This window comes from Kluyveromyces marxianus, chromosome 1 (genome assembly GCF_001417885.1).
Source record: "Kluyveromyces marxianus DMKU3-1042 DNA, complete genome, chromosome 1".
Classification (NCBI taxonomy): domain Eukaryota; kingdom Fungi; phylum Ascomycota; class Saccharomycetes; order Saccharomycetales; family Saccharomycetaceae; genus Kluyveromyces; species Kluyveromyces marxianus.
This window is the reverse complement of record NC_036025.1, coordinates 762,356-780,197: the sequence shown is the minus strand read 5'-3', so window position 1 is coordinate 780,197 and position 17,842 is coordinate 762,356. Positions and strand designations below refer to the sequence as shown.

Genomic DNA, 17,842 nt, shown 5'->3' with positions numbered 1-17,842 from the left:
TTCATCATAATAAAAGCTTTAAATGTTTAAAGGTTTTATGTTATGAAAAGAATATATGCTGTCAATTACAACAGAAATGGAAAAGGGAATAGAGACATAAGAACCAACAGGTCTGGTTTTTTCGGGCTAAGGATGACAGAATACATCCGTCTATCCAATATAAATGAGAATATACATATTCCAGAACGATTGTTGGCACTTTTGAATGAGGAGGACCAAGATGCTCCAGATGAGGTTAAAGAATTTAATTACACCCAAGAGTTGGACAAGAATCTGCTCTCTCGGACTTCTGTCATTGGGCTAGGTTTTGGGTTAATGAGTCCTGTATTAGGTATGAGTACTACAATGGGAATAGGGCTACTAAATGGTGGATCTCCAGCAATAATATTCGGTTATGTGATATGTGGAATAATGACGTGGATTTGTTCTCTCTCGTTGGGTGAAATCGTTTCAAAGTACCCAATAGAGCTTCACGGTGCGGCAGCCATGCTTGCATCTGATGAGCTCCGGCTACCTATGTCTTGGTACTGTGGATGGCTAATGCTATTTGGAAGTTGGACAATGAGTACCAGTATTACATTTGCGGGTGCACAACTAATTATTTCACTCGTAACCATGTCGAACGAATCACTCATAGACTCCGATTGGTTAATGTTTTCGACAGTTGCTATGTTCTACATTGTGGTTACAGTTGTTGGTGTAATAAACTTGAAGTTCGCTAGGTATATCGAGGTGATCAATAAAGTGTGCGTGTACTGGATTCTCTACGCGATTTTATTCACCAGTACCTTACTTTTATTATTCCAACCAAACCACAGGTCATTTAAAGAGGTTTTCACAAAATTTGACAACAGTTTATCTGGTTATACATCTGTGGTTTTGTCATTTTTAATTGGCGGGTTTCAGCAATCTAACTTCACGTTCCAAGGCTTCGCCATGCTCTCTGCCCTATCCGATGAAACCGAGAAACCTGAGAAAAACATTCCATATAGTATGACCAGATCAGTTCTAATATCATTAGTATCCGGTTTATTCTTTTTAATTCCCATGATGATGATCTTGCCGGACATCTCAGAAGTCATGAACCATGAAGGTGTCATGCCCATCGTGCTCATCTTTACAAAATCTACGAAATCTATGTTCATTTCAACGTTTCTTGTTCTTCTAATCTTGGCCAATCTATTATTTTCTGGAATAGGTTCAGTCACTACATCGTCGAGAGCTGTATACAGCTTGAGTCGTGATCATGGTATTCCATACCACCAATTGTGGACTTACGTTGACCCAAGTTCAGAATCTAAAGTACCAAAATATTCTGTTATGCTTTCTATGGGGGTGTCCTACATATTGGCGCTGTTGGCTCTAGTCTCCACAAGCGCATTCAATGCATTTGTTGGTTGTGCAGTAATATGCTTATGCTCCGCATCACTATTGCCAATAGCCTTATCTTTATATCACAGGAGGAAAAAAGTTAAGGGTTCTGCCTTCAGAATCAAATATAGGTTAGGCTATATTGTAAATGGGATTACAGTAATATGGCTGCTTTTCACAATATTCATTATTTGCTTGCCGCAGAAGGTTCCTATAAATTTCAGGACTATGAACTATTCAATTGTCGTCTATCTGTTATTCTTGGTGATGATTACACTATTGTACAAAAGCTGGGGAATCAAAAACTTTAGGGCGCCATTGGTAGACGAATGATTGTAGAGAGTGATAAAAAGATACATGTGTTAGATATACTTCTTCAACTCTTGTAATCAAATAAACTTTAAAAGTAATGTTTTAAATACGTAAATATACAAAAACGATCCATGTATAATTCATTCTAATGAATCAATCGGTAATGGTGTATTGGGCAAAGCTCTCCGAGAGCATATTTCAAAGAGATTTTAATGCTGAACTTGCCAATATTAACAGAACGCCTAAACAGCAATACTTTAGGCAGGTCGTACCCGAGCTGTGATGAGCTCTAATTGTAGAGTCGTCCTCTCCTTCGTGATGATGGTGGGTATCACTAAAGGCAACTGCCGTTTGGAACATCTGGAGTGATATGACAAATAAAAATCCTGAAGTCACACTAAGCAAGAAATCCATTTTTGCTGTTGTCGACTCTGGGTTATTATTGTGGTTGCTATGTCTATACCATTCTAGCCCTAGCAAAGCTCCTAGAGGCTGGGAACCTCCTCCAAGAACTATAGTGATTAGCAATGCATGCCATTTTGTCTCGAATGCAGTAAATAGAGGTAATGTCATTGCAAATCCTTCAATGAAATTGTGCACAGCCAAACTCAAGAAAATGCTAAACCCTAGGTCAGGTCTAGTTTCATCTACATCATTTGGATTGTTGGTATAAAAAATGATAAACCCTTCAGGGAACTTGTGCAAACATATTACGAGACATGTTTGAATTCCGATAGAGATTAACTTCGAAAATGGGGTTTCCATAACATGTTTGTGGTCGTCATCATGCATTAATGTCAGTCTACCAGAGGCAGCATCCATTGATGTATCACCTCTCATTTTAAATTGCTCTCTGTAAATATTTAGGTTTTCCAAATCGTATCCAATATTCGGTTCGATACAGAGCGCTGGTTGTTTTATCTCCCCGCCACACTTGGAAATCGGTAACGAGCTTCTGCTAACAGATTTCACAATTGGAATGCAGCTAAGTTCGTCATATTCGGTGTTAGTCGAGTCACATTTCTTAGGCCTTAATGCGGTTAGGAAAGATTGCGATTCTTGCTCTTGGTCTTGATCTATAGGCGAATTTGGGCTATTCGTGCTGTTATTAGCAAGTAATGGCAAAGTTTCATTGATGTTCTCCAAATTATCATGAGTGTGAAGTGCGTTTGTATGGGAAAATGATGCATGATGATGTTGCGGTTGTGGATGAAAATGACTTTGATGCTGCTGCTGCTGCTGTTGCTGTTGTTGTGGGTCCGCATTTGGTCCTTCCAAACTGTTATAGCGGCCGCGAGCTGGAGTATGGCCGTGTAAATGCGCATGATCATAGGAATGCGGTAATTTAATACTGTGGCTGTGGCTAGCTCTATGAGAATGGCTAGTGGTATCATAAAACTGTGCGCTATCATACGAGTTCATTACCAGCTCGCCATCATCATTGTCCGAATGTGCACAATGGATCAAACTTTGGCTCGTGTAAGAATGCACTATATGGTTCAAGAAAAAACTGATGAAGCACCCAGTTAAAAACCCTAGAAATACAATAGTATCATTATCTCTATCCGTAGACCCTAGCATCTTTAGCAAACTAGTACATAGCATTGACCCTGCACTCAAAGAAAGACCATAATTTAATAGTTTGGTATTCACTTCCTCGCTAGACCTGAACAATGAATACACTATCGGAACCATAAATGCACCAAATATACATAGAAATGATGAACTCATAGAGTATAGTAGCCATTTAGGCACTGTGCCCGAATCAAAAAGGTCCATCTTTTATTCTTCTGATTTCAGTCAGTACCCAAAAATCTTGATCCACTCTATTCGAATAGCTATCCTTATGCAACAAAACTAATACCAGTTCCTCTATAACTTTATACCACTGATCCCTTGTTTCCTAAACGTTGACGGCCTCTTCAAACAGGACCTTCACTTGCTCCCTCTAAAATTTTATTGGGGAAGAAATGCATATGCCCTTACTTGCTATTACTTATATATATATAAATATATAGTTTCAAAGTCATGCTACCAACCACATAAACTTGAACTCGAATTTAAAGTGGTAGGTGTCAATTTATTTTACACATAAAATACATCATTGGATAGCCTCAGACACAGGCTCTTCGGTAGTGCTATTCATTACCTTTTACTGTGAATATTCTCGGAGATATTTTACAATATGTCTCATCGTTCGTGTTATTTGACACTAAAAATTCCGCATACTAGGAATCATTTATAACCTTTAAACTACTTTTTAAATAACTATCAACACATTGAGAAAGAGTAAAAGAAAGAGAGGTTTGTTTAGGGTTAGATTGGTCTTCTTTTTGGTCTTATGGAAGTGATGAGACCGTAGGATTAGAATCTAGGTCTAATCCTCCCCGACTTTCGTGAACATTTTTTGGTTGTAAGGTATTTCGATAGATTGAAGCATCGTTCTGCGAAGAATAAAGAAGAAAAATGCTCGGGAGGTTGCTTCGTACGTCATCGATGACTGATTTCATGGCATTCGGTGGTGGTAGTAATGGTAGTGCGGGTACAAGTGGTGAAGAGGCGTTCCAGAACGAGCCATGCTACATGACCGATGATTTTAAGACGTTATTATTTGGTACAAGAGATAGGATGTTGTTTGATCGGTCGGCAAGCGACAGGTTGCACTCAGGAGGGTTTCGGTTGATTATAGCTCAAGAATTGGGTCATTTAAGCAGTAGAAACAACTATCAGGTGGTGCTAGATCATGGGTCCCCGTCGTTCCATGGCACGAGTCATATTCCTCTGAATGAGCTGAAGGATTATATATTCGGATCGCCGATTCGGACTGTTGATTACTCTGCCTCGAGCGATAAGATCAAGGTGGTGAAAAATGCAAACATTGTACTTTTCACGAGGATATTCTATTTGGATGAGAAGTCGACGCTTCGATTTGCTATCAGTTGTTGTATCTCCGATGATTTTTTGCCAGTTTTAACAGAGTTGTGGCCCAGAGTCTCTCAGTATTTGGATCAATGTGAGCGCACGCTAGTTAACTTTATGGTGAAGAATTCGACGCATTTCTTGCCTAAAGATTGGAAGTCTCGCGACTGTGTTGAAGTTGGATGTGTGTTGCAGACATTTCAAAGAAAAGTAATACCTTTGTTGTGCGGATATGCCGATACACCCAGGTTATTTTTGTATCCAATGAACTCTATACCTTACATCAAGACGTGGGTGAAATATGTGACTAACTGGATTGAATTGAAGGATGGTCCCCGAATGAGATTTTTACCTGTTTTGCTGGCGAAACTACGGTACGATTTCGCGTCCATTTTGAAAGACCAAACAAATGCACGAGTTGTCGTCTTGACGGGGAATATGAATGTTGCCAACCGTCTCATATTCATACTCACCGCTTTCATTGGTCCACATTTCCAAGGCACGTTGCATAAGTCGGCTACGCCACAAATGTTTGCGCTGTCAGCCGCAAATAACAGCGGTCATATTAATTATAGCAGCAACATCAATAATAATAAGAAAGTGACAAACTTTTCTAAGTTCTCGGACTCTCCATTCGAACTAAAATCCTCAAGTAGCAGTATCACAGAAACAAGCAAAGGTTGGGAAATCCCGCGAACCAAAAGAAACCCAACCTTGGGTGTAACTAGTGTTTCATCGGATGAAACAGGTGTTCAAAGTTTTATCCAACCTTCGTCACTGAAAAGTGGCGCGTCTTCGGTACATTATTTGTCTTCATCTTTGAACAGTACATACGGAAGCTATGGCTCGTGGTTCAAGAAAGTAGCCCAATCTCCATCGTCTTCTCAGGAAACTACATCCATTTTGCGTCATAATGGGAGTAGTACATCATTGCACCAGCAAGCTGTTCTAAGCAATGCTAATGTCTCGCAACGTGCAACGCCACAGCCTTCTCCAACGGTAACAGAATATGATGAATATCCATGGATAGGTGGGTCTCCAATAACTCGTGATTCACCAAGGTTCGAAAAACGAGCATCTATCTCGGCTATACATGGTGTCACTGACAGAAAGGCTCTTCTGCAACATGAAATATACGAAGTCGACATGAAAAGAACTCTGAACAGGCTAATAGATGAAGAAGACTTGAATGAAGCCTTTGCTTCTTTAGTGTTAGATCCCCCAAAATTTAGCACTACGCAGCCAGACGAAAACAAGAATCATGGAGAAATTGTGGAGGTTGACGCGATTCTTCCAAATAAAATGTTATCGCAATTTGACACACCCCATAAAGAACTTTTACCCAGATATACAGCATATACCCCAGCTTACAACCAATATTTCCAGTTGCAAGCATGTCAAATCACTCCAGAATCTGAAAATAAAATTATACATTCCATGAAAAGAGACCTTTCAAGCATAGATCAAAATAGCAATAGTACTTCAACACTCCTCATCTCCCTAAGATCAAGAGAGATTAAGCAGATAACAATAATCAAAGACGTTAATAACAGGTTTATTCAAAAAACTAAGAGGATTTTCCAAAACGGAAAGATCGGTCCAGTTTCAAAGGCAATGGTTTTGGCTATAGAAAAAACTGAAGCCCAGCTAAAGGGATTGATGGAAAACATTGAAGATAACGTCGAATTGCAGTCCCAGTTTAATGATATAGTAGAGTGCTTACAGCCATCATAACGTCTCCGATCTAACGATCGCGATCTCTGTATAATGTATCACTCGGTACGTATTGGTATTAAGTTCACCAAAATTTAATAAAAATGCCTGAGATGAGAAGCTTCACCAACATCATCGAAATTAGGTCAACAAAGGCTAAAATCATTTAGTGACCGTTGAAAGGGGAGGGGTATTTAGGTTTAGAAGAGTTGACCGAGTTCTAGATAGGCCAGTATTTTCGTTGAATATATTTCACAGAATTAATTTTAAGAACTTTTTACCTGTGTATTTTAAAGTACTTTGAGCGAGAGGTAAACATAAGGCAACCAACCATTAACCCAATTGGATATATTTGTAGGCTTATAGAGGGTTGAAGCACTATAAATTTAATATAACATTCAATATGACTGAAAGTAGTACTGAAACTGCCAGTTTTAGGCAGCCAAAACTATTTCTTGATGAAAAGGACATGACAGAAGAAGCAAAGAAAACGTATGTTGGGTTAGATGAATGTAGTTATACTCCTAGGCATATGGGTAATTCAAAACATGAGTTCATGGAATGTGATTGTTTTGAAGATTTTAAAAATGGTCTAAATCACGCATGTGGTGAAGATTCTGATTGTATTAATAGAGCCACACTAATCGAATGTGTGAACGGGCTATGTAAACATTCATGCGGTGAGGATTGTCAAAACCAACGGTTCCAGAAGAAGCAATACGCAGATATATCTGTGTTCAAAACTAAGAGAAAGGGCTATGGTGTGCGTGCTAACTCAGATATACAGCCACATCAGTTCATTTACGAATACATTGGTGAAGTAATACCGGAAGAAGAGTTTCGGAAACGTATGGTTAAGTACGATGAAATGGGATTCAAGCACTTTTACTTTATGATGTTACAGACAGGTGAATTCATAGATGCAACGATCAAGGGTTGCATTGCCAGATTCTGTAACCATTCTTGTAATCCTAATGCATATGTTAATAAGTGGGTTGTTAACGGTAAGTTGAAAATGGGTATTTTCGCTAATAGGCTCATTTCGAAGGGAGAAGAGGTTACATTTGATTACAATGTTGATAGATATGGAGCAAACGCTCAACCGTGTTATTGTGAGGAACCCAACTGTATAGGTTTCCTTGGTGGTAAGACACAAACCGACGCGGCTTCTTTGTTACCTCAAAACTTTGCAGATGCACTAGGTATCAAACCTTCAATGGAGAAGAAATGGATGAATATGAAGAAGGCCAAGGGAGAGAAAATTGTCAAGAGTGACACTACAACTGTTAATGTCGAATTTGTTAATTCGCTTGACTTAGAGCCATGTACGAAAACCGAAGATGTCAATAGAGTGATGAGTGTGCTATTGCAAGTGGATGACGCATTCATTGCGGAAAAATTACTTGAAAGAATCATCACGACAGATGATGAGGCTATGCACTATCAATTCATCAAGTTACATGGGTATTTGATATGTAGTCGACTTTTGACAATGTTTGAAGACAAACCTCACATTGTTGCAAAGATCTTAAACTTTCTAGCAGTGCTACCAAAAACTACCAAGAATGGTATTACGCAATCAGGTATTGACAAAAAGGTGGAGGAAATAAAAGGTAAGGATTCGGAGTTCAAATCTGTTTGTGAAGAGCTTCTTGATAAATGGTCTAAGTACGAGACTTACACAAGGATATCAAAGAAAGACGTTAATGAAAACAGCAAGGTGATAGATCTACGGAGAATACGTTTGCCCATTGGATGGGAGCTTATCCATGAAAATGGTAAACCAGTGTATTATAACGCTCAAAGGCAAATCAAACAATCGGTTCCTCCCACCGATTCCGCTTATAGATCGAACTCGAACGGCAACATCAGCAATAACGGAAACGGCGGAGGAGCTTCGGACTTAAAATCTCGTTCGGGTACACCAAATGGTGGTACCAGTCGGTACAGCGGTTCCAATAAATACATTCCCCCACCAACGTATGGCCAAATGCAACAAAAGAGGAACTTATCGCCAGAGGAATACGAAAAGAGGAAAAGGATGAGGCTAGAATGGGAACAAAGAGAACTAGAGCAACGTAAACAAAGAGAACAAGAAGAACTCAAAGCCAAGCTCGAGCAGGAGAAACTAAAGAAGTCGGAATTGGAGCGGATCATTGAAGAAGCAAACAAGCAAAAAGAACAAGAAAAGCTTGAAAAGATCAAACAACAAAAGGAAGAAGAGGAGAAAAGGAAGCTTAAAAAACAGACTAATCACACCAGCGTAGTTGAAGCGAAATGGGTGAAATTCTTCGCCAAATACGTTCCAAATCTAATAAAAAATTACCAACAAGAAGTCGGTAAGGAACTCTTCAAAGAATCAGCTAAAAACATAGTGAAATCTCTAGCCCAAAAGGAGATGAAGAAAGGTAGCTCGAGATTGCCTCCAGACGAACTCTCGCAGGAGAAACGCGCTAAAGTCAAAACCTTTTCGACACAATACATGGACCGTTTGATAGCGAAGATGAAAGAGAAGGAAAAGGCTAAAAAAACAATAACATAGTCCCTTAAAACAAGCCTGTTACTCTACCTTTTGGTGTAGGCCAGCATAGCAATTGTTATTATTTGATGTTTTCTCTATGTAATTTCCTTATGCGGAAGATTTTGAAAATATGAAAAAGACTGGGAATATTAGAAAGGCTGGTTAAGGCTTTAAAAAAAACTGACAATATATTGTTGTCAGTAAAATACTTATCTAGGTTAATATATAAACTAGTGCTCGTTCTAACATTAAGTGATCCCCGTTCATGTCAAATAAGTCTCTTCTATTTGTTTGTTTGTTTGTTTGTTTGTAGATTTTCAGCTGTTACTAAGAGACAGGCTAGTAGTATACTACTTATCGATTTATAGATTATTAACAAAATGAATACTTTCGGATCGACATTTTATGAAGGTATAGCACAGAATTTCAGTTGTGAGTGCGAAAGTTGTAAAATTAGTAAAAATGTTCAATTTTACATGACTCGCTTCTTCCTCATGGGGTTTGTTCTTCCGCTGCTGTGGATAGTAAACATAGGGTTATACATATACTGTAACTGGATAGTTGATAACACGGAAATTGCCCCAGAAATCGACGTAGATACACTTTTTACGGACTTTGAATTGAACGATTGGAAAAAACGCAGTACAACCAGTCTATCAACGAGTCAAAAATGGAAGAGTGATACCGTTGCTGGGGAATCAATGCTCTCGCTGCCCACACTTTTTTCAACCGAATTTGCAGATGAGAAAGAGGAGCAAGGACAAGGTGCGTCAAGTTCGCAGAATTACATAACGCAGCAATGCGTGTCAGAAATCGCCAAGACTATAGTTGACATTCACAGTAGGAATAGCCAGGCAGTGAGAAGCTGGTTTTTAAGAAGCCTTGGGGCCCTTCTTGGTTACGTCGCTATCATAATAACATTGGTTTTGATTTTTGTCTTGTAATCTGAAAGAGTATCTAAGTCTGATCGGAGATGACTCAAATTACTACAAATTTAGTCATCGACCAACAACGGCAGTTAGTTAGTGGCTATTTTTCTGACAAAACTCCATCATATCTTCCAAGCTCAGATATAGTACCGATCTAATAATATAGGAAATCTAAAGATGTGTACAAGGGAATATAAAATACTAGAAACGAAAAAAAATATTACTAAGAAGCATATTGCCGTATTGATTTAAACACAAGGCCCAATGTATATGATATCCAATGGTGGTAAGTTCAACCCAATAGGCCTATTGTTTCTTCGAGAAAATGGTAAAATGTAGCTTTTTTTTTTTGGTTAGTGTTGGCTATTTTACTAAATTTGACGTTTTTAGTGCCATATTTAAGGGAAGTTCGGTCCTCCACCCAGAAAATACCTTTAGTTACCGCATGATCAAGCTATTTCCAGTTTAGGGACAACATGATCATTAAAAATACCTATGATAATTTCCTGGAAGAATTACTGTGTGTTTCAACCTTTCCTCTCGGGACGCAATTTAATATTCTCATAATTGAAAAGTTTTGGCAACATAATATGTGCTTTCCCCAAAAAGCATAGAGAGATCCATTTGCACTGCTACTGAAATATAGTCATACTTGGACACCTACCATTAACACAAAGGAGGGCGTTATTGCACTTGCATTTGTTTTACGTTTTTTCAGTTGATGCGTTTTTTGACAAGGCATTATTAGCCCGTTTAGGAAATTTTCAAATCCATTAAAGCTTCTTTTGGGAAGTGTTATGGCCTCAAGTGTTTCTTGAATGAAGGATATTAAGAGACTAAATAGGAAGGAGTGAGACCAAGGCTCAAGTATTTGCTACGAGACGTCTGTTAAGAGGGATTCCAAACTAGTTCAAAACATTTACAAACAGTGAAACCATAACCTCAAAATCGAGATGATTATAAGGCCTGGCATACATATATATATTTATATATATACAGCTTCATCCCGTGATATGAATTCATGCAAATGGGTAGACCATCATAATGTTGTTATATTATAATGATGAAAGGAGGGAGAACATATAGATAGTTGTTATCACTGTGTCCCAAAACAATATTCCAATTACTATAGGAATAATAATAATAATAATAGTAAAAACTGACATGGGGTACTCACAAGCGATTATAGGATTAAGCGTCATTGCTTTCCTCGTACTTTTACCTCCTTTAGCATGGCACTCATACACCAGAAATACACCCGCCATAATATTAATTGTGTGGCTACTCCTGATGGATCTTAAGGCAATTGTCGACGCATCTGTATGGGGTGGAGCAGATTTCAGAGACAAATGGTTAGGACATGGCTGGTGTGATATAATGACCAAGCTTCAAGTAGGAGCCAACGTTGGAGTCTCTTGCGCTGTTGCTAATATTGCTTTTAATCTTCTCAGAATCTTGAAAGCCAACAAAGAAATACCAGATAACCGTTCTTGGAAGAAGATTCGTGTAGATCTAGCAATTAGCTTGGTTTTCCCAATTATTATCATGAGTGTGATATATGTGGTCCAAGTTTTCAGATATGGTATCTTCAGATACAATGGATGCCAGGCAATGCTTTCTCCAACTTGGCTGACAACAATCCTTTACACACTTTGGATGCTTGTGTGGTCACTTATTGGATTCATCTATGCCTCTTTGCTGCTTTTCGTCTTTTACCGGAAACGTCAAGATGTGAGAGATATTTTACACTGTACGAATTCTGGATTAAACATATCCAGGTTTGCTAGACTACTCGTCTTTTGCATGCTTATCATATTGGTGATGTTCCCCTTCTCGATCTACTCATTTGTGTCAGATTTGAAACATGTCAATGCTTCATATCGCCATTACAGCTTTTCGGAGACCCATAATAGCGGAATCTGGAATGTAATTCTAAGATTCGACCCCGGGAAACCCTTGTACAGTGTTTGGCTCTACATTTTGATGTCCTATCTAGTATTTCTCATTTTTGGACTTGGTGCTGACGCATTACATATGTATGCGAATTTCCTCAGGACAATTGGGCTTGGAAAGGCAGTGGACACTACAGCCGAATGGAGAGTCAAGCACAGGAACACTCGTCTTGGAAAGCTCACAGAAAAGATTCTACCAAGTGGGTTCGCACAAAGTGGCGACAGCAGCGCTCAATTTACATGCGGCAGTTCTTCTGATGGATCATTAAGTATGTCTGAATATGGAGACAAACATGATTATCCAAGCTCGCCATCTCAATTTGAAATCGATTATACCCTCCCACACGAAAGAAATATGCGAGAGAACGGTGGTGGTAGTGGGGCTGGCTACACCCCATCATCCTACGATCCTAAATTAAGCACCATATTCCATTCTATTTCTCGTGGCAGCGATGATTCGACGGACGGAGATTCAAGCAGTAGCTCAAAGGCAGGCCAGGTTCAATATCACTATAGATTAGATCGTCGATAAGCACTGTTAGTGTTTTTTTTTTAATGTAGTTTCACATTTAGTAGTACTCGACAGTTTAAATTCACATTTAATAATACATTATACGCTTTATCATAATATGTCTTTACAATATTATTATTATTATTATTGTTGTTGTTCTTATTCAGGTTAGGGTCTCTTAGTTAGTTATTTAGAAATGAAGTTAGGCTTCGTTAGCAGCATATTCATTCACATTTAGAATATATTCATAGAAGAACGCAATAACCTGCAGGTGACTATCGGCGGACACGTGTTCATTAACTGAATGGACGATCTTCATGACTTCAGGATCAAAAACAACAGGGAAGAATCTGTAAATGTTCTTAGTCAAAGGCCAATAGTACTTTGTGTCTGTATTACCCGAGCTCATAGAAGTAGTAACGTAGAAATCAATATCTTGGCCAGCGAAGATATGGTTCGTGAAAACATCTTGAATGGTACCGGTAAACAGATCCCAAACGGTTGAATTTTTGGTTGGAGAATTTGGAGCTGGTTCAAGTGCCTTTTCAGATGTGATTTCAATATAACCGTTTGACGTAGCTGGGGACAACACTTGGCCATCCACAGTAATACCGAGATCGTATTTGCTAGCAATGTCTTTAACGTGCTGGAGATCTTTATTGATCGTAGCTTCGACAGATGAAGTAACGTCAATTCTATGGTTAACCAAAAACGTCGTGACTTCTGGTAAAGCGTTGGCCTTTAGACCACCACTGATAATATCGACGGCCTGCGACGTTCTAAACAGCTCTCTCAATGGTTTGAGTTGATCTAGCCACTCGAATAGCTGGTTTCTCTTAGCCTTTGAGGAAGGAGCCTCAATAATAGCTTTCTTGATGGGTTCTGGAATTGTGTCGTCAAACTTAGCCTTACAGGTTAAGTATCCGTAAACAGGGTTTTCTTCCGTGAAAGTGTAATCGTATGGATTATCTTCAAGCAGGGAAATGAGATCAGAAGCAATACCGATAGTCGTGTGGTCTGGAGGAACCGAGGAATGACCTCCATGACCATGCACAGAGAAATGGAGATCAACATAACCTTTCTCAGCTGTGACCGGAGTAGCAACATAAGTATTTTCAGAAATGGCAGAGATAGCACCACCTTCATCCACCAATGCATAAATCCCATCGTCCCCGTACCTTTCTTGCAAAAACTTGGACAAATAGTTAGCCCCAAGCAAACCAGAACTCTCTTCATCAAACCCAAACGACAAAACCACGCTTCTTTCCGGCGTGTAACCCTCTGATAACAGCAATTCGATACTTGCTAGCTCCCCTAGAAGCAAATTCTTACAATCGATGGCTCCTCTACCCCAAATCAAGTCCGTTTCCTCATCATAATGCCCGCTGAATGGAGGATACGTCCACGATTTCCAAGTGTTCTTATTAACTGGGACCACATCTTGGTGAGCAGTGAACATAATTGGCTTCAGTTCCGGTTTCGAACCCTTCCAAGTGTACACCAGCCCAACCTCATTAACCAGCTCCCTTTTCAAGTGCTTATGGACCAATGGGTACTGTTCTTCCAAGTACTTGTGGAACTTGAAGAACTCCGAGTAATAATCCAAATCTTCCGAAGGCGAGGGATTCGTGTCTTGAATTTCCGTAGGAATCTTCAACGCACCAGATAGTTTCTTGATGGCTTCCTTCTTGTATTCTGGGTCATGTAACACCTTGTTTAAACTTTCTACATTGGAAGGTGCGATGGGCTTCGTTTCTAGACATACTGAGTCATAGTTAACGCCTTGAGACGCTTCAAAATAGTCTAGATTCCATTTGAATTGCTCCGGATTTTGATGCCAGATATATCCTGCTCCTGTTAAACATATAGTGGCAGCTAATGAAGCTAGCAGTCTCTTTGAGAAAACCCTTGGTGGGTCTAAATCCTTTTCATGTTTCATCATATATTTTATATATATATGTATTAGTTTTCCTTTATTGGTTTTTGCCTAGTGACTATAACAATCAGCGTGCCTGAACAATAGTGTTACAAATTACTGCTCAACAAGTGCCTATCGTACCTATACAGGCATTGACTACCCTATATATACCCTATATATATATGTATGTGTTGTATATCAAGCATGTATCTATCTGCAGAGATTTTGCAGCCATCGTATATGCTTTAGGATACCGAGGGCCGAGAAAGCGAGACCAGATTGGAAAAGCCGTAGAGGCCGGAACATAAGGGGAAGGTGAAGGGGAGAGAGAGAGAGAGAGAGCACACAAGGGGCCATGACTCAGGACTGGCGATGGTGATAGGTGATAGCAGGGGTAGCGACCGCACATTGCGTGTGCAAGTATATTGGCTGGGTGTGGGTTCGGTGGGCCGGTGGTTAAAGGCACAGGAAACAAAAGGGTCCACGTCACATCACGTGACACAAACTACATTTTTCCAGATATGAAATTACATAATCAATATTACCCGGAGACATTTACCAACACACGTGACTGACGCCAAAACTCTGTCTCTTTCTCTTTTTTTTTTTATTATTAATTTGGAAAGTTCACGCGTTCCGAGTAAAGGTTTACTATTTTAACATTACTACTGCTAAACTACTCCTAATCATATCTATACACTAGAACAGAGGAACAGAAGATTAGAGGAACAGAAGAATAGAAGTACCCTCAAGGAAGCACACACCTGTATATTTTGTTTTATCCGATGTCGAACCAAACCCCCAGAATAGATCCCAGCCAAGTGAGCAACACAGAACATGCGGTGTTCCGTATTATAGGGAAGGTGATTGACCAGCCCCAACCCACAGCACTAGTAGTACAGTCACCAACGACCAACGGCGAAATGCTGACGCTTTCACAGGTGAAACTTTCTCAGGGCTCGAATATCGAAGTCGGGTCGTGGTATGAGTTTGTTTGCCGGAGCGTGGATACGGGTGATGTGGGGCTCATGGTGCTTGATTCTGTAAAGTGCGAATTGAAAGAGGGAGAAGACATTAGTGTTTCCGGAGTGGTGGCGTTGCAGCAGCTCAGTGCCAAGTTCCCTGATCTGTACTAGATAAATAAGAGTTTAAAGTTTAGATTATTATATTAAATGAAAATCCTTTAAATAATTGTACCTATACTATTATATGCATCATCTTTAAAGAGCCGTTTTGCATTTCTTCTTAGTCTTTGCGTGTCCTTTGATGAAAAATTTTGTCCGCTTTGTAAGTGTTTTATGTATGCGTTCACTTGGACTTGTGCTGGTTGATGTTGAGTTTTCTAGTGGTGAGTGATTGTCTTTTCTTCGGGTTGTACCAGCCCCCATTATCCGAGGGGAATGGTGCCGGGGTAGCGTAATTGAAGTCCGAAGTTACTGTGTACGACCACCCAGGCGTGTACGTGGTCATTTGATCGAGCGAGTTTCTCTTTGTAGTGTAGTAAGAAACGCTGCTAGTGGGGAACCTCCTCGACCACGTCGTAACGGTGACACGGGATCCCGGCTGTGTCTGCATTGGAGCGTATCTTCTCACTCCTGTCTGTGCAGTGTATGGCAACGTGAACGACCGGGTATCAACACCGGCGTTTGGTAAGTTCCATTGGGGCCCAGGCTGGTCCTGGCCCTTGTATGTGTAAGTGAGAACACCGTCTGAAACCGACTGGATGTTAAATCTGGGACTGTAATGGATCGTCCACCCCAGATTCTTCGAGAATGCATAAACCTGGATGAAAAACTGTCCGTTCCCAAGCTTCGACGACACAAAGTTCGCAGTATATGTGTACTGCGAGCCCTGGTGCACCACCTTCGATGGCGACACCTCCTCGATCTGACTAATCAGATCCATGTCGTAGCTGGGCCCGTACAACAACTTGAATGTGAAGTAATCGTAGCTGGGAACAGAAGGCAGATTGGCATCATCTTCCCATACAATATTTATCTTGACAGACCCACCGTCCGAACTGGGCTTGTAAGAGTCTCCTTCCTCAGGCTTCACAATGGAAACATCCGCTTGCACCAACAGAAGCCTGGCTAGGAGCTGAACTAGCACCAACACTCTTATTAGTACAGACATCCCCCAAAAACTTATGGTATGTGTGTATCTATCTATTTGTCTGTAGCGATGATCTCTATAGAGCGATGAGCTAGCGAGAGCGAAAAAGAAAAGAAAAGAAGAAGCAGATCAGAAGGGTCCTAAACCAAAGCTTCTCCGAACGATCGACCAACCAACCAACAGCTAAGCTAACACCTACACGCACACACACAAACAATCTAGAACCAGTAAACCCAGAAGTCCAGAACACACACACCACCCTCAACCCGCTATAAAAAAATCTACACACTACCCATCCACCTTTATATATATCGAAAATCTACCCACCACCACCACAAGCAAATCTACTTCTGTATTCCCTTTTGAAAACGGATGGAAACGCACACAAACCCTCCACTCTGCACACGCTTGCTTGAAGTTTCAAGAGTCAAAACTGCTATATCTGGAAGCAACGCTAATAACACACACAAAACACAGAACTGATCCGAACCACTTGGAAACCTTTTCCCTGGAAATGCCATATTAGTGCCAGCACCAAACACACACACACATACATACATACATGCATACATAAAAAAAAATTTAGTACTATATACTGTGTGTATCACACTGAGCAAGCGGGTGGTTTCTCCGATCTGCGAATTCTTCTTTGGCACCACTCGAAGTAAAAATAGCAATTAGAAACGGAATCCAATACTAAGCAGTACTAAGCATTACCAATACGAACACCAGTAGAAACGGGAGGACTTAGGAATATCCCATAGGAATGACCATAGGAATATAGTCAGGCTTAGCAATAGTGGAATAGAAATAGAGGATATACGGTTTTTTTTTTTCCTTCTGTACTGCGTGCCCTGTTCATTGTCTTTGTGTGTATTAATGTATCATAGTGATACATTAATCAATCCGCAATACAGAAGCGGTAGGAAAAGGCGAAGACAGAAAAAGCGTACGGAAAATGGCGTTTTTTTTTTTTTTAAAATTTTAATTTTAGTTTTTTTATTTTTATTTTTATTGAAATTAATTCTGCGCGTAAAAATGAAGAGGACGCGAGAATGGTGGCGTGCGGGGGGTTCTGAACGATACGTAAAGGCACCCTCGAGCGAACAAAGCGCGACTCAGAGCGGTGCGCAGCACCGCCGACTTTTGATTATCGCTCATTACCCGATTGGGAAGCCGCTTGGGCACCGGCGCGAGATCCCCTCGTAAATCCCTCTGATGCGCTCCCAGAGGGAAATGGTGCGTGCTGAAAAGAAACGGGAGTTGTGCCTGTTTCAGGAGAATCATTCCTTTTTTTTTCCTATTTTTTAAATATTCTGTTGGGTCTCCGGTGCGGGCGCGTCTTGCGCGCGCAGTCTGCTCCGTGGGAGCAGACTGGAGAGCAGGGCCGCAGCACCGGGCTGGCAAAAACGAGTTTCGAGTTCTGCGCATATGGCTGCGGCGTTTCTGGGACTGTGGCAGCAAGTGGAAACGAGAAAATAGCGGGCGACAAATAATTACGTAACGGTACGTACGGGAGTGTCTGGGACTGACGGGGATTGATGTTTGCCCCGGGTTGCGTAACTCTCGAACAGCTTTTCTGTG

The 17,842-nt window shown here is 40.4% G+C and overlaps 7 protein-coding genes across 7 annotated transcripts; 5 read left to right on the top strand and 2 right to left on the bottom strand.

The window, feature by feature from the left end:
• Positions 1 to 42: 42 nt before the first annotated feature.
• TPO5 (Tpo5p) lies at positions 43 to 1,704 on the top strand (the record flags this gene model as incomplete). Its single annotated transcript, XM_022820762.1, has 1 exon — positions 43 to 1,704. One exon carries the CDS (start codon positions 43 to 45, stop codon positions 1,702 to 1,704), a length of 1,662 nt encoding a protein of 553 aa, XP_022673906.1.
• A 177-nt stretch (positions 1,705 to 1,881) lies between these two features.
• On the bottom strand, positions 1,882 to 3,462 carry ZRT3 (Zn(2+) transporter ZRT3; the record flags this gene model as incomplete). The annotated part of the gene is made up of 1 exon (XM_022820751.1): positions 1,882 to 3,462. The coding sequence occupies one exon, from the start codon at positions 3,460 to 3,462 to the stop codon at positions 1,882 to 1,884; it is 1,581 nt and encodes a 526-aa protein (XP_022673905.1).
• Positions 3,463 to 4,149: 687 nt separating this feature from the next.
• LST4 (Lst4p) lies at positions 4,150 to 6,336 on the top strand (the record flags this gene model as incomplete). The annotated part of the gene is made up of 1 exon (XM_022820740.1): positions 4,150 to 6,336. One exon carries the CDS (start codon positions 4,150 to 4,152, stop codon positions 6,334 to 6,336), a length of 2,187 nt encoding a protein of 728 aa, XP_022673904.1.
• Positions 6,337 to 6,718: 382 nt separating this feature from the next.
• SET2 (histone methyltransferase SET2) lies at positions 6,719 to 8,857 on the top strand (the record flags this gene model as incomplete). The annotated part of the gene is made up of 1 exon (XM_022820729.1): positions 6,719 to 8,857. One exon carries the CDS (start codon positions 6,719 to 6,721, stop codon positions 8,855 to 8,857), a length of 2,139 nt encoding a protein of 712 aa, XP_022673903.1.
• Positions 8,858 to 10,929: 2,072 nt separating this feature from the next.
• On the top strand, positions 10,930 to 12,249 carry STE3 (Ste3p; the record flags this gene model as incomplete). The annotated part of the gene is made up of 1 exon (XM_022820718.1): positions 10,930 to 12,249. The coding sequence occupies one exon, from the start codon at positions 10,930 to 10,932 to the stop codon at positions 12,247 to 12,249; it is 1,320 nt and encodes a 439-aa protein (XP_022673902.1).
• A 2,682-nt stretch (positions 12,250 to 14,931) lies between these two features.
• RFA3 (Rfa3p) lies at positions 14,932 to 15,282 on the top strand (the record flags this gene model as incomplete). The annotated part of the gene is made up of 1 exon (XM_022820707.1): positions 14,932 to 15,282. The coding sequence occupies one exon, from the start codon at positions 14,932 to 14,934 to the stop codon at positions 15,280 to 15,282; it is 351 nt and encodes a 116-aa protein (XP_022673901.1).
• A 172-nt stretch (positions 15,283 to 15,454) lies between these two features.
• Positions 15,455 to 16,279, bottom strand: KRE9 (Kre9p; the record flags this gene model as incomplete). The annotated part of the gene is made up of 1 exon (XM_022820696.1): positions 15,455 to 16,279. One exon carries the CDS (start codon positions 16,277 to 16,279, stop codon positions 15,455 to 15,457), a length of 825 nt encoding a protein of 274 aa, XP_022673900.1.
• Between the last annotated feature and the right edge of the window lie 1,563 nt (positions 16,280 to 17,842).